At 43.2% G+C, this 14,537-nt stretch overlaps 1 protein-coding gene across 4 annotated transcripts in view; it reads right to left on the bottom strand.

The window, feature by feature from the left end:
* LOC101614520 (U2 snRNP associated SURP domain containing) overlaps positions 1–6,025 on the bottom strand; it is a 70,927-nt gene extending 64,902 nt beyond the window's left edge. For all 4 annotated transcript variants that reach the window (XM_004663623.3, XM_045136342.1, XM_004663625.2 and 1 more), the window contains exon 1: positions 5,834–6,025. In XM_004663623.3, coding sequence (XP_004663680.1) covers positions 5,834–5,878 — 45 coding nt within the window. In that variant the 5' untranslated portion in view covers positions 5,879–6,025. The remainder of the gene's footprint in view (positions 1–5,833) is intronic.
* Positions 6,026–14,537: the final 8,512 nt, after the last annotated feature.

Here is a 14,537-nt window from a genome sequence, read left to right as displayed (position 1 = left end):
CAGCATTGTTGCCATGAGCTTGGAGCCTCTGGACTTCAGGAGGATCCTAGAATCTTTCCTAACAGGACTTGAGTTTCCATGGCTATCTAATTTTATTTCTTAGCATTCAAATCCCTCCACAATTTGGCCCAAACTTATCTTTCCAGTCTCAGCTCCTTTTGCTGCCCCACAAGTTCACTAAGCACTACCTAAACCGAATCACACAGCACTTCATCCCCAGCAATTTATTTTCTTCACTTTACTCTTTTTTTTTTAATTTATTTTATTTGAAAGCAAGAAAGAGGTGTGCAGTGGGGGTTGCACCAGGGCCTTCAGCCACTGCAAACAAACTCCAGACACATGTGCCACCTTATGAGGATACTGGGGAATCAAACCTGGGTTCTTTGGCTTTGCAGGCAAACACCTTAACCACTAAGCCAACTCTCCAGCCCTACTCCTCTTTTCAATACCCTAACTAGGCTCTTCAAAGCTCTGTCACTGCTTAAATTCCACCAAGTTCTTGAAGACTCCCCAACCTTCACTTAAGAGTTTTACATACTTCTGACAGCTCGGCCTTGTGTATTAATGTGTAATGATGTCCTCATACACACAGCATGCTCCTCCAAAACTGGATAAGGACTTTTTAAAAATTGTCTGTCTCAACCTGTCAAGTACTTACCAAAAAAATTACACTTTACACTGTCAACACACTACGCTATCCATTCATTTGGTAGCAGCAACCTAGCTTCCTACACTATCCCAACCAAGGTTTTAGCAGAGCATGGGTGAGCCTTTAATCTCAGTACTGGGAAGGCAGAGGTAGGAGGATGGCCAGGAATGCAAGGCCACCCTAAGACTACATAATGAATTCCAGGTCAGCCTGGGCTAGAGTGAGACCCTACCTAGAAAAACCAAAACAAAATAAAACAAACCAAAATTTTCACTTGTGAGGGGTAAGGGGCTTTATTAAAGCATTAAGACATACTCTGTGTACAATACAGTTAAATAATAAATATAAAATAAATTCATTGCATGACAAACAGTATCAATATGTGACAATCTTTGTTTATATTTTGAATGGTTCTAAGAACTGATTTTTAAATATTTTATTTATTTATGTATGTATTTGAAATACAGACACACACACATACACGAGGGGGGGAGAGGGGGGAGAGAATAGGCAAGCCATGACCTCTAGCTACTGCAAACAAACTCCAGATGCATCATGCACCACCTTGTACATCTGGCTTATGTGGGTATTGGCGAATTGAACCTGGATCTTTAGGGTTCATAGCCAAGCGCCTTAACCACTAAGCAATCTCTGCAGACCTGAAAACATTTTAACTTCTCAAATAGACTTGTAACTTTACCAATATCCTCAAATGTTACTGGCAAATGCTCTTGACTTAAAAAAAAAAAAATTATTTGAGGGCTGGGGGAATAGCAGCTCAATGCATATTTGGTCTGTACAAGGCCCTGAGACCTATCCTTAGCAACCATAAAAGGATGAGGCAAATAATTTCTAAGATTAATGTTCTTTATTTTGAAATCTTGTAGCAAGCTTTTTACTTTTATGTAAAATTTATGTTTTTTGTAGAAAGCAGCAGAAGTCTTCAACTTGCACACCAAATGATCTCTTCTTTTGCCACGAAGGCCAATGACTATCTTTCCTTAGGTTTACTTTTCCTAAAAAATTTCAGAAATAGAAATCAAAAGGAAAACCAAAATGGGTTTTTAGGAAATATCAACAGTCCTATTCCAGCCTCAGTGTTGCAAACAAATTATAAAACAAACTAATCAAGAAAATGGAATATGAAAAATGGATATGGCCTTAAAGAGGATTACCTTAAGTTAAATGACGGCCTACATACCAAGTATGGAGCCAGCCTGGGCTAAAGAGTGAGACCTTATATCCAAAAAAAGGAGGGGAAGAATCTTAAGTCACACTTCTAAACCAAAACACAACAAACTACCTCTCACCAAAAAAGTAATCACAGCCGGGCGTGGTGGCGCACGCCTTTAATCCCAGCACTCGGGAGGCAGAGGTAGGAGGATCACCATGAGTTCAAGGCCACCCTGAGATGACAAGAGTTAATTCCAGGTCAGCCTGGACCAGAGTGAGACCCTACCTCGAAAAACCAAAAAAAAAAAAAAAAATGTAATCACTTTATATCTTAAGAGAAAGTCACGTAGAGGGCAAAAAGCTAGAAAGGGTCTCTAAAGGAAGGAAGATAGGGGAGGACTTAAAAGGCGGGTACTGTAGATATGTAAGTAGAGGGGCAGTTTCCTGGGAGTAAAATGGTCTAAGTGGCATCCAGGAAAGAGATTAAGTAGCCGGACGTGGTGGCATGCGCCTTTAATCCCAGCACTCGGGAGGCAAAAGTAGGAGGATTGCTGTGAGGCCACCCTCAGAATTCATAGTGAACTACAGGTCTGCCTGGGCTAGAGTGAGACCCTACCTTGAGAAAAAAAAAGGGGGGGAGGGGGAAGGGGGGAAGGAGGGAGGGAGGGAAAGAAAGAAAGAGATTAAGTAAAGGAAGGGTTAATCAAAATCTAAAATGTGAGCTGGAGAGATGGCTCAGCAGTCAAAGGATTTGCCTGCAAAGCCTAATGACCCGAGTTTGATTCCCAAGTATCCACAGAAAGCCAGATGCACGAAGTGGCATATGAGTCTAGGGTTCGTTTGCAGTAGCAGAAGGTCCTGGTACACCCACTCACATTCATATTCTCCCCCTCTCCCAACCTCTCTCCTAGTTATAGAGGTGTGCACATTTAATCCCAGCACTTAGGAGGGAAAGGTAGGAGGATTGCTGTAAATTGGATACTAGCCTAAGACTAGAGTGAATTCCAGGTCTGCCTTGGATAGGACAAGACAGTAGCACAAAAACAGTTTAAAAAAATTAAAAAGTTTTTTTTAACAAGATATTATGAATAAGCCATAACAAAACCTACTTCTTTGGATAATGGTGTACCCAGAAGCCACAGATTGTTACCAGAAAAATTTTCAGTGCCAGAGGTGGGATAGATTTCAGTGAGTTGTTGGCCAGGGAGGTCCCTGATGCCTTCAAAACATTACAGGTCAATGCCAAGGCTCTTAGTTGCCCACTAGAACTAGATGGTAAGACTCTACTACTAATGACTCCACATGCCTGGATTGCAGATCACTGAGAAATCAAGCTGGAGCAGAGCTGGAAACCTCCTCCATGTTGACTAGGTGTCAGAAAACTGAAAAGAACTACACTGCATGCAGCCCTTTGGGAGACAGAAATCATTGATGGTGGTAAACACTAGTGGGCACTGTAAGATTGGCCAGCCAGGCCAAATGTCCTAACTAGTACAATAGTGGCATGTCTGTTATGAAGGAAACCAACTACTCTAAAACCAACCACTCTAACTGGACTGGAGGCCTGCTCCACAGGTGGAAATACATGTCTAGCCAGGCGTGGTGGTGCACACCTTTAATCCCAGCACTCGGGAGGCAGAGGTAGGAGGATCACCATGAGTTCAAGGCCACCCTGAGACTACAGAGTTAATTCCAGGTCAGCCTTGACCAGAGTGAGACCCTACCTCGAAAAACAAAACAAACAAACAAACAAACAAAAAAGAAATACATGCTTAGTACTAAGCATAAAAACAAAACAAGGTAAAATAATTTTTACAAATTAAATTGTAAAGAAATATGATAAATAATGTTTTATGTAACAATTATTGGCTCTCTCCCCTCTCAAAATCAAAGCTACAATACGGCATCAAAACTCTCCAATCCAAGAAATACTTTATCCTGACATTTTGAAAAGTGACCGAATTTTATTTCTTAGAAATAATAATAAAAAAAATACCAGGGTGTGATAGCACATGCCTTTAATCCCAGCACTCAGGAAGCTGAGGTAGAAAGACTGCTATGAGTTTGAGGCCAGCCTGAGACTACATAGTGAATTCTAGGTTAGCCTGGATTAGAGAAAGATCCTACCTTGAAAAAACAAAATAAGGAAAATTAAGAAAGAGCCAGGCATGATGGTACACTCTTGTTATCCCAGCCCTTGGGAGGTAAAGATGAGAGGTTCAGCAGTTCCAGACCAGCCCTCTGCTACATAGGACGTGTAAGGCCAGCACAGTCTGAGACCAGGTCTTTGAAAAGAAAATAAATGAGTGAATGACTATCCTGATTCATTTCCCAAATGTCAGTAAGAAACCTGACAACAGATGACAATCTAAAGAATATAAACTGCATGTGTGTTGATGGAAAAAAATCCAGTAGCATTCACCTACCAAGAGAAGTATTCTTTCAGAATGAAGTCTAAACACATACACTGCAATGTTTTCAATGTATCCAAAACCTCAAGGAGGGGATACTTAGTACTTTAAGATGAAACAAAAGCTTTGAGTATTACAGCAGCTAGCTTAAGCTACAGTTCCCAAACACCATGGGAAGCTGTTTGTCGTGAACCTGAAATGAAAAGGCAGAGTGAGATATTCACATAGTTACCTCCTTCCCTAAGGAAGAAGAGGGAAAGTTACTGGAAGGAAGGAAACTGAATGAGTGAAGCTTTAACGAGAAACACCCCAAACTGTCCCCTTACTATAGCTTCACGTAACTGAATGTTTAGTAAGCCCATTATTTATTTACAAACTAAAGGTCTGGTGAAGATCATTCAGCAAATGTCAGGAAAACTCAGTTTTATTAGAAAATGAACACGGTGTGGTGGCTCACACCCATAAACCCAAGGAGGCTGAAAGAGGATCGCCTTGAATCCCAAGCCACCCTGGGCTTCAGTGAGACTCTGCCTCCAAGAAAAAAGAAACTAAAAAACCAAGTATAAAATGGGTATGTTTCTCAAACAAAACAGCAAATGCAAAACTCTCTCCTTCTGTCAACTTTATTTCCTAATAACTGACTTACAATCACAATGTCAAGTCCCTAAACCTTTGAAGTATTAGCCAATTTCTTGTATCAGCATCTAAAGCTTCACTTTGATGACTGCACTTACTACATTTAATATGGAGATGAGAAACTCAGACCTAAAAATAGTAATACAAAAAAACCGATTAAATATCCTGACCAAGATAACAACTAAAAAACTAGATGGTAACACAACTTTACTAACGCTCCATCCAGTACTTCCAGGGCTCAAGGGTTCACAAGACGTGCACTGGCTTCCCTGTGCACGCAAAGGCGAGGGGCCCATCTCCGCTTCCAAGTCTACACAAGTTTTCCCTTCCGGTGGAATTCGCCACGAGCTGGTGTAGACCCTCCAAAGTGATGCCCCACTTCCCCCGAAGAGAGGCCGAAGCCACGTGTGGAGTGCGGAACCCACACGGGAGCGCTGCTCCCCGCACTTCCCACCTACGACCTTCCCCGGCTGGGCCTCAGCCCGCAAACTTGAGACCACAGGCCACTGTTTCCGGGAGGACATGGAGGAAATCGAGGACGACCTCGAAGCGAGCGGGATCCCAAAGCATGCACGCAGGGAGAGGAAACGGACAGTCCAGCCCCGGCCGGGAGCGATTCCCGCCTCTCCCGGGCGCTGTCCCGTGGCGTCCCGCCGCAAGCAGCGGCACTGCCGGGGCGCCGGGCCTCGGCCGGAACCCTGTCTTCACCCCCAGGCCGGCAGGGAGAAGCCCGCACACGCCGCCCGCCGCCGGCGCGCCGGCTCGAGCCAACCCCGGGCTGGGACGGAGCGGAGCGCTCAGGCCTCCCGCAAGCTGCGCACCTCGGCGGCGGCGGCGCCAGGGCCTACCGCGGCGACCAGGGCTCGGGCCCCCACCCCAGTCAGCCCTCGCAGGCCAGAAGCATGTGAAGGCGCCGGACGACCGCGGCAGACCCACGGACTTACGAAGACCTCTAGCAAACTACCTTTGAACTGGCCTTCTGAGATCCGCCTGGCGTTTTGTCCGCCATCTTGAGCTTTGCTCCTCCTTCGGCGGCGGCAGCAGCACGGGTAAGTCGAGCGCCGAAAGAGCGGATCCCAGCAGAGCCCGCCAGAGACCTGCGAGGCTGCGCAGTCGAGTGCCGAAATAGAGAACTCAGACGGAGGCGCGCCACAGGACTTCCGGTGACAGTCACTTCCCAGGCCCCGCCCGCCCCCCTTGTCTTCCTGCCAGTCTCCGTGCTTGGTCACGTTGCACGGCGGAATTTAGAGAATCTCCTTGTCCGGATTTCAAGGCCAACTGATGTTCTGGTCGAGTTGCCCAGAGCCAGCGCGTGATAGGTGCGGACCGCTGGTGCTCTCGGGGCTGCCGAGGAAGCCGCTCCTCCGAGCGGCGCGCAGATCGTCCCGCCAGATCCTGGGTCCGAGAGCGTCGCCTCGGAGCTCCGACCCCACGGAAGGCACATTCGCCGTGGCCTCACGTTAGGACGGAGAACGCTGAATAGTTGTAACTGCAGAGCAGAGCAAAGGAGAATTTGGACCAACCTGAGGGTGATCCAGTAGGGTCTCTAAGACGTCTGCACATGGGTTCTTGCAGATGGCGAACGAGAGAAAATTGAAAATATAGACTGTATTTTAAATCAAGCATACACGTAAAATTGTGTTTTATTTTGGGTTTTTAAATTTCGTTTTGCTTTTTGACTACTGTTTATTTTTTTTAATTTAAAGAGACTCAGGTTACTCAAAGCTAGGCAACCTCTAACTCAATTCTGCCTTGCCTCTCCGTGATTATGGTTACAGGCGTGAGCCACTGTGCCCATGCTTTTTGTATAGCTTGGTTTATGGTGGGTGGGTGGGTGTGTTAAAATTTACATCTTGCACTTTTAGTATTTTCATTGTTAATCACAAAAACGCAGAAAGCACCACAAACTTTTCTGTACTTAGTACTTTTTTTTTAAGGCAGTGTCTCACTCTAGCCCAGGCTGATGTGGATCAAATTCTGTAGTCCTAGGCTCCGCCTCCTGAGGCTGGGATTAAAGGCTTGCACTTGGTACTTTTTTAAAGTTTTAATTGGAGTCTGGATTCAGAAGAAAGCTTACTTGAGGTTACAGGGGAACTGAGGTAGGTAGGGAAAGTGGAAAGGACAACAGGAGTCATTGAAATAAAAGCCTTGTGGCATGAGTCAGTACAGACTGGAATGCAAGTTCCCCATAAACAATCAAGTTTTATTGGACCAGAGGTGCAAGGGAGCAAATTCACCCAAGACAGGTAACCAGTGTGATTAAGGGTTAGAATTCTATTCACCAGATGCAGTAGGATTAGATAGATAAGGCTGTGATGTGGTCAAACTTTTGTTTTAAAATACTGTTCTGGGCTGGAGAGATGGCTTAGCAGTTTAGGTGCTTGCCTGTGAAGCCTAAGGACCCAGATTTAACTCCCCAGAACCCACATAAACCAGACGCACAAGGTAATGCATGCCCATAACGTGGTGTACACGTCTGGGGTTTGTTTGTAGTGGCTAAAGGCCCTAGCGTGCTATCTCTCTCTCCCCCTCTCCCTCTCTCTCCACCTGTCTCTGTCTCTCTGCCTGCCTGCCTGCCTCTCTCTCTCTCTCCCTCTCTCTCGCTCTCTCTCTCTCTCTGTCTCTCTCCCTCTGATGGGTGTGGTGGTGAGACATGCCTTTGATCCCAGCACTCAGGAGGCACAGGTAGGAGGATTGCTGTGAGTTCCAGGCAAGCCTGGGACTACAGAGTGAGTTCCAGGTCAGCCTGGGCTAGAGTGATACCCTTACCATGAAAATAAATAAATAAATAATGAATGAATGAAATAAAATAATGTTCTGAGAAGTGGTAAGAGGCAATCTATTTTGTTAAAAATAGGAAAAGAAAATGTAGGTACTCCAGAGCCTTTTGCCACTGCAAATGAACTCCAGATGCATACACCACTTTGTATATATGCTTTACATGGGTACTGGGAATCAAACCAAGACCTGCAGGCTTTGCAAGCAACATGGTTTTTAAAAAGTATTTTATGTATTTATTTGAGAGAAAGAGAAAATGGGTGCATCAGGGCCTCTAGCCACTACGAAAGAACTCCAGACATGTGTTGCATTGGGCATCTGGCATATGTAGGTACTAGGAAACCAAACCTGGGTCCTTAGACTTCACAGGTAAGTGCCTTAACTGCTAAGCCATCTCTAGCTCCACAAGCAAGCACCGTTAACCACTGAGCCATCTCCCCATACCTTCTTTGTTTATTTAAGTTAGATTTTATTTAACTTTTATTGACAGCTTTTATCCATGTGCATAACTGTTTGATCTGGCACCCCCTGCCACTAAACCCCTTTTTCCCAGCTAGTCACTTTTCTGCTTTGGTGTATGTGTGCATTACTGCATTTAATTAGGGTTGCCTGAATAAGCACAAGTGGGGCATTATTTCCCACAGCACATGGATCCTACCAGTGGCTATGCCACTGCAGAAAATCTGGTCCCCCAGTCTCCATGAACTGCCAGTACGTCCTCATGAAGGGATGAGGGCCCTAGGCCCACCTCCATTATCTGTGTCAGAATGTTAATGGGCCCCATATGTGTGTATTCGGTACAGTTTATGACAGTACAGTGAGGTCATGAATGTAGCAGCCATGTCATGCCTGAAAGACTGCTCCATAGCACTCCTTCTCATCCTCTGATTCATATACTCTTTCTGCCTTCTCTTCCACAATGATTCTTGAATCCTGAAGGGGTTATGTAGATGTCTCATGTAGTATTAAGCACTCCATAATCATTCTCAGCACTTTGATCAGTTTTGAAACTCCTCTGCAAAGAGAGGCTTCTCTAACCAAAGGTGAAAACAATACCAGTTCATGGACCTGAACATACATACTACAAGGGAAATTTGAGCCTTTAATCCCAGCACTTGGGAAGCAGAGGTAGGATTGCCATTGAGTTCAAGCCCACCCTGAGACTACGTAGTGATTACCAGGTCATCTTGGGCCAGAGAGAGACCCTACCTCACACACAAAAAAGACACAACATATTTAGCCAAACAACAGTAGTAGTTTCCCTTTTACAGCCTATCACCTTCCTAGCCACATGATTTTCACTGGGTTTTCAGTGCCAGGTATGATTCACCTCTGGAATATGCCTCAAAATCAGTCAGGAGCAGTTACCTCCATAAGAGTTGTGCCATTATTGCACCAGAGGGCACATCTTAGCTGATTGAATAGCTTTCTGGGTAAGATTGTTGATGACTTCTTGCCTAGCAGCCTTCATTGCACTGTCCAGCACTATGACAGCTAGCCAGTGGGAAAGAAGATTTCTTCAGCAAAAGGGTCTTGTCATCTAGTATTGGTAGGCACCCAAGAGCACTGGTAATCTATATTGTTGGGGGGATCCCTCCCTAACTGAAATCTCACTGAGAGGTATCCTATCCCTGGCACTGGGATTTTTCTGTAATAACCTATGATGTCTAGAAACAGCAGGATCCACACATGCAGGGTGTTTTTATTAAAACTCAGGTTTTGGTTTGGTTTAGTTTGGTTTTTTTTCAAGCTAGGGTATCACTTTAGCCCAGGCTGATCTGGAATTCACTGTGTAACCTCAGGTGGCCTCAAACTCACAGTGCTCCTCCTACCTCTGCCTCCCAAGTGCTGGGATTAAAGGTGTGTGCCACCACACCTGGCCTAAAATTACCATTTTTAACTAGCTAAGAAAGAAGTAGGTGTCCATGTGGCTTTTTCGTATGTCTTTCATTTTGGTTAACCCTCCCACCCGTCTTTATCCTCCCCCACTCCTACCCCACTTAAACCTTTCCAACTTCAGTGCTCCACCCCTTTACTTTCGTATCCCATGTGTGCTACTGTCCCATCCCCCACCCACTTCCCATGGCCCATTTCTAGCTTTCTGGCCTCTGCTGACTCACTCCTACTTACATATCTAAACATTTGAAGTTCAGATCCACATATGACAGAGAACATACATCATTTCTCTTACTGAGCCTGGCTTATATCCATTACTATAATCTTTCCAGACCCATCCATTTTCCTGAAATTTTCATATAGTCTTCATTTTCTTTACAAATGAATAAAATCACATTGTGTATTTGTACCATATTTTCATTATCCATTCATCAGTTGATGGGCATCTGGGCCAATTCTATTTCCTCACGGTTGTGAATAAGCATGGATGAAGATGTATCTGTAGTGGAGTGTAGAGTCTGTTTTTTGGGTTTTTTTTTTTTTCTTGTTTTTAATTCTTCACATATTTTAACAGGTTATACTCTTTTATCCCCTTGCCCTGGCTCCTGTTTCCTGGGGGTCCTCCTCAGTGGGGATTCACTGTGGCATCATGAAGGTCTCAGTCAGCCCCTGTGGGATAGTGTGGCGACTATATGACTCAGGGTATTCCTACCTACCATGTGGCTCTTAGAATCTTTCTGCCCCCTCTTCCATAATGTTTCCTGAGCCATGGCAGTCCTGTCAATTTAGTCTGATTTAGTAGTGTAGCCTCTGGATGTCTGCTTTGATAGGTTTGGACTGATCACCATATCTGTTACCACCACCTTGGAGTTAGTTGTCAGGCTAACAGTAAGACAGTATTCATGTGGCCACTTCCTCTGCAGTTTCTTCTGAGCCCTGGCAGATGTCATAGAAGTGACAAGTTTCATGGTGGGCAGTTGGCTTATCTTCTTGTCTTATTAATGGATCTTGTCGCTGCTCCATTTTCTATGCCATCTGTAAAATAAAACAGATTTTCTAACAGTGGCATGTTGACCTCACAGCTGACCTTCCACTGGTTTGTACTCTCTCAGGCAGCCACACTGGAATGGCATCTAGCCCTGACTCAAGTTTAGAGGCTTTAGGGTATGTGCCCAGGGGTGTCATATGGTCATTCTACTTGCAGATTGGTGAGACATCCACACTACCACCGACAGTAAATAAGAGTCCCTTCCCCACATCTTTGCTACCATTTGTTGTCATTTGTTTTCTTGATGCTCACAATTCTAACTGGGGTGACATAGTATTGCAAAGTAGTTTTAATTTTCATTTTCCTGATGCCTCAGGATGCTAAACATTTTGTAAAATATTTATAAACCATTTGTATTTCTTCTTTTGAGAACTCTCTATTCAGTCCTGTAGACCAGTTTTTTAGAAAATTTATTTATTTATGAGAGAGAAAAATGAGCACACCAGAGCCTCCCGCCACTGGAAACAAACTCTAGACATGGGTGCTACTTTGTGCATCTGGCTTTTCTTTTTTTATTGACAACTTCCATAATTGTAGAAAATAAACCATAATTCCCTCCATCACTGCCCACACTTTCCCCTTCACAACTCCACTCTCCTATCATATCCCCTCACCCTCTCCATCATCTCTCTCTTATTTTGATGTCATCATCTTTTCCTCTTATTATGATGGTCTTATGTAGGTAGTGTCAGGCACTGTCATGGCTATCCAGGCCATTTTGTGTCTGGAACAGTACATTATAAGGAGTCCTTTCCTTCCCTTGGCTCTTACATTCTTTCTGCCATCTCTTCTACAATGGACCCTGAGCCTTGAAAGGTGTGGTAAAGATGTTTTAGTGCTCAGCAATCCTCTGCCACTTCTCAGCATGATGGTGCCTTTTAAGTCATCTCAGAAGTCACTGCCATCTGAAAACAGAAGCTTCCCTAACCAAAAATGAGACTAGTATTAATATATGGGTATGAACATTAAGAGAAGTGCTTACTGGACAGATTAGTGAACATAATATGTGCATTTTAGCCAGACATTACACCTCTAGGGTTTATGACTTCCCCTGTCAGGTGTTTCAGTATCAGTCATGTATTCCCTCCCATGGAGGAGCCTCCAGTCCAATTAGAAAGCAATTGGTTTCCCTCATAACAGACATGCCACTACTGTACCCAGTGGCTCATTTGGCTGGCACGACTTAAAACTTGCAATGTCCACTGTTGTTTATCTCCACTGGTGACTTCTCTCTCCCATTGAGCTGCATGCAGCATAGTTTTCCCAGCTTTCTGTCAGCTGGTCTACATGGAGGAGGTTCTCTGCTCAGCTCCAGTAGCATTTCTCAGTGACCTTGCAGCCCAAGCATGTGGTCTTCAGCAATAGGGTCCAACAATCAATTCCTGCTGGGAAACCAAGAGTCTTGGAAATGGCTTGTAATGTTTTGGGGGCATCAGGAACCTCCTTGGCCAACAACTCACTGGATGGTATCCCATCTCTGGCACTGAAAATTTTCCACTGACAATTTATGGCTTCTGGCTGCACCATTGTCCAAATAAGTAGATATCCATATGACTTATTCATAATGTCTTAGATTTTGAATAACCCTCCCCCACCCTTCCTTTATTTCATTCCCTAACCTCACTTAGGCCTTTCCACCCCTAGTAATCTGCTCATCTACTTACATTTAAACAATACCATTCCCTCCTTAATAGCCCCTCTATAGCTTACTGGCCTCTGCTACCAAATTTTATTCCAACTCACATACAAGACAAAACATTTGTAGCTAAGATCCACATATGAGAGAACATGCAGCAACTGGCCTTTGGAGGCTGGGTTACTTCTCTAAGTATAATCCATTCCAGGTCCATCCGTTTCTCTGCAAATTATATATTTCTTTTCTTTCTTTCTTTCTTTCTTTTGTTGTTTTTTTTTTTTGTTGTTGTTGTTGTTGTTTCAGGGTAGGGTCTCATTGTAGCCCAGGCTGACCTGGAATTCACTATGTAGTCTCAGGGTGGCCTTGAACTCATGACACTCCTCCTACCTCTGCCTCCCAAGTGCTGAGATTAAAGGCATGTGCGACCACACATGGCTCATTTTTCTTTACTGCAAAATAAAGTGACATTGTGTAAATGTACCACATCTTCATTTTCCACTCATCAGCCAAGGGACCTCTAGGCCAGTTCCATTTTCCAGCTATTGTGAATAGAGTGTTGATAAACATGGTTGAGCAAGTATATCTAAAGTAGTGTGATAAGTCCTTAGGATACAAGGCTAGGAGTGTATAGCTGAGTGTATGGTAAATCTATTTTTAGCCATCCCACAAACTTCCACACTGATTTCCATAATGGCTATGCCAGATTACATTCTTAGCAACAGTGTAGACGGATTCTGCTTTTTCTGAATTCTCACCAGCATTTATTGTTTGTTTTCTTGATGATAGCCATTTGGTCAAGAGTGAGATGGAAACTCAAAGTTTTATTAGCATTTCCCTGATGGCTAAAAATGTAAAACATATCTTAGGATGTTTATAGGCCATCTGTATTTCTTCTTTTGAGCTCTCTCTAGTTCTACACCCCATTTATTTAATTGGGTTGTTTGATTTGTTAGTTACTTGAGTTCTTTGTATATCGGAAATAAATCCTTTGTCAGATATATAGCTGGTAAAGATATTTCTCCCATTTTGTTACCTCTTAGGTTACCTCTTTGCTCTACTCAGTTTCCTTTGCTGTATGACACTGTTTTAGATGAAATGCCTCAGAAAGATTTCAAGAAAATGATGGTATCTCTGCTCAAAGAAATCAGAGAAGAAATGAAGGGAATCAAAGAAGAAAACAAAGAAATTAAAGAAGAAAACAAACTTCTGAAAGAGAACACAGGAAACCAGTTTAATGAAATAAAGAGGACATTACAAGACATGAGTAAGGAAATAGAAATACTCAAGAAACACCAGGCTGAAATTCTAGCTCTGAAGAATACAGTCAATGAAATTTAAAAAAAACTCTGTGGAAAGTCTCACCAGTAGAATGGATGAAGGAGAGAACAGAATATCTAAACTAGAACACCAGGTGGCAGATCTAATACAGTCCAACAAAGAGAAAGACAAGCTGATAGGAATGTATGAATGGGAATTTCTAGATATCCAGGATACTCTAAAAGATCAAAAGTAAGAATTCAGGATATAACAGAAGGAGAAGACTAAGCAGAGGCTTAGTAGGTGTTTTCAACAAAATCATAGAAGAAAATTTTTACCAAATTGGGAAGAAATGCCAATGCAGATACAAGAAGCTTTTAGAACACCAAACAGACAAAACATGGAAAGAACCTCTCTTTGTCATGTTATAATTAAACTACTAAACACACCAAAGAAAATGTACTGACAGAAATATATAGAGAAAATTTATACTAATTAAAGGAACACTCCAACAGGAGGGCATTACAATCCTAAATATATATGCACCTAGCATGGGGGCTCCCAGTTTCATCCAAAACTCTATTAGAATTAAGGTCCCAGGGAACACGAAACACAATTGTAGTGGGAGACTTCAGTACCCCACTCTCACCAATTGACCAGTCATCCTGGCAAAAAATAAACACAGAAACATCTGAATTAAATGATGTCATGGAACAAATGGACCTAACAGGTGTCTACAGAACATTCCATCCAAATGCTGCAGAATACATATTCTCAGCAGCACATGGAACAGTCTCTAAAATAGACCATATATTAGGACACAAAGCAAATCTCAACAAATACAGGAAAACTGAAACAATCCCTTGTACTCATATCTAACCACAAAGGGATTAAACTGCAAATCAGCAACAAGAAAAGCTACAGAGCATACAGAAGTTCATGGAGAGTAAACAGTACACTGTTGAATAATCAATGAGTTATTGAAGAAATCAAAAAGGAAATCAATAAATTCATAGAATAAAATGATAATGATAATAAAACATACCAGAAACT

This window comes from Jaculus jaculus, chromosome 17, assembly GCF_020740685.1.
Source record: "Jaculus jaculus isolate mJacJac1 chromosome 17, mJacJac1.mat.Y.cur, whole genome shotgun sequence".
Lineage (NCBI taxonomy): Eukaryota > Metazoa > Chordata > Mammalia > Rodentia > Dipodidae > Jaculus > Jaculus jaculus.
This window is presented reverse-complemented; position numbering and strand designations above follow the sequence as displayed.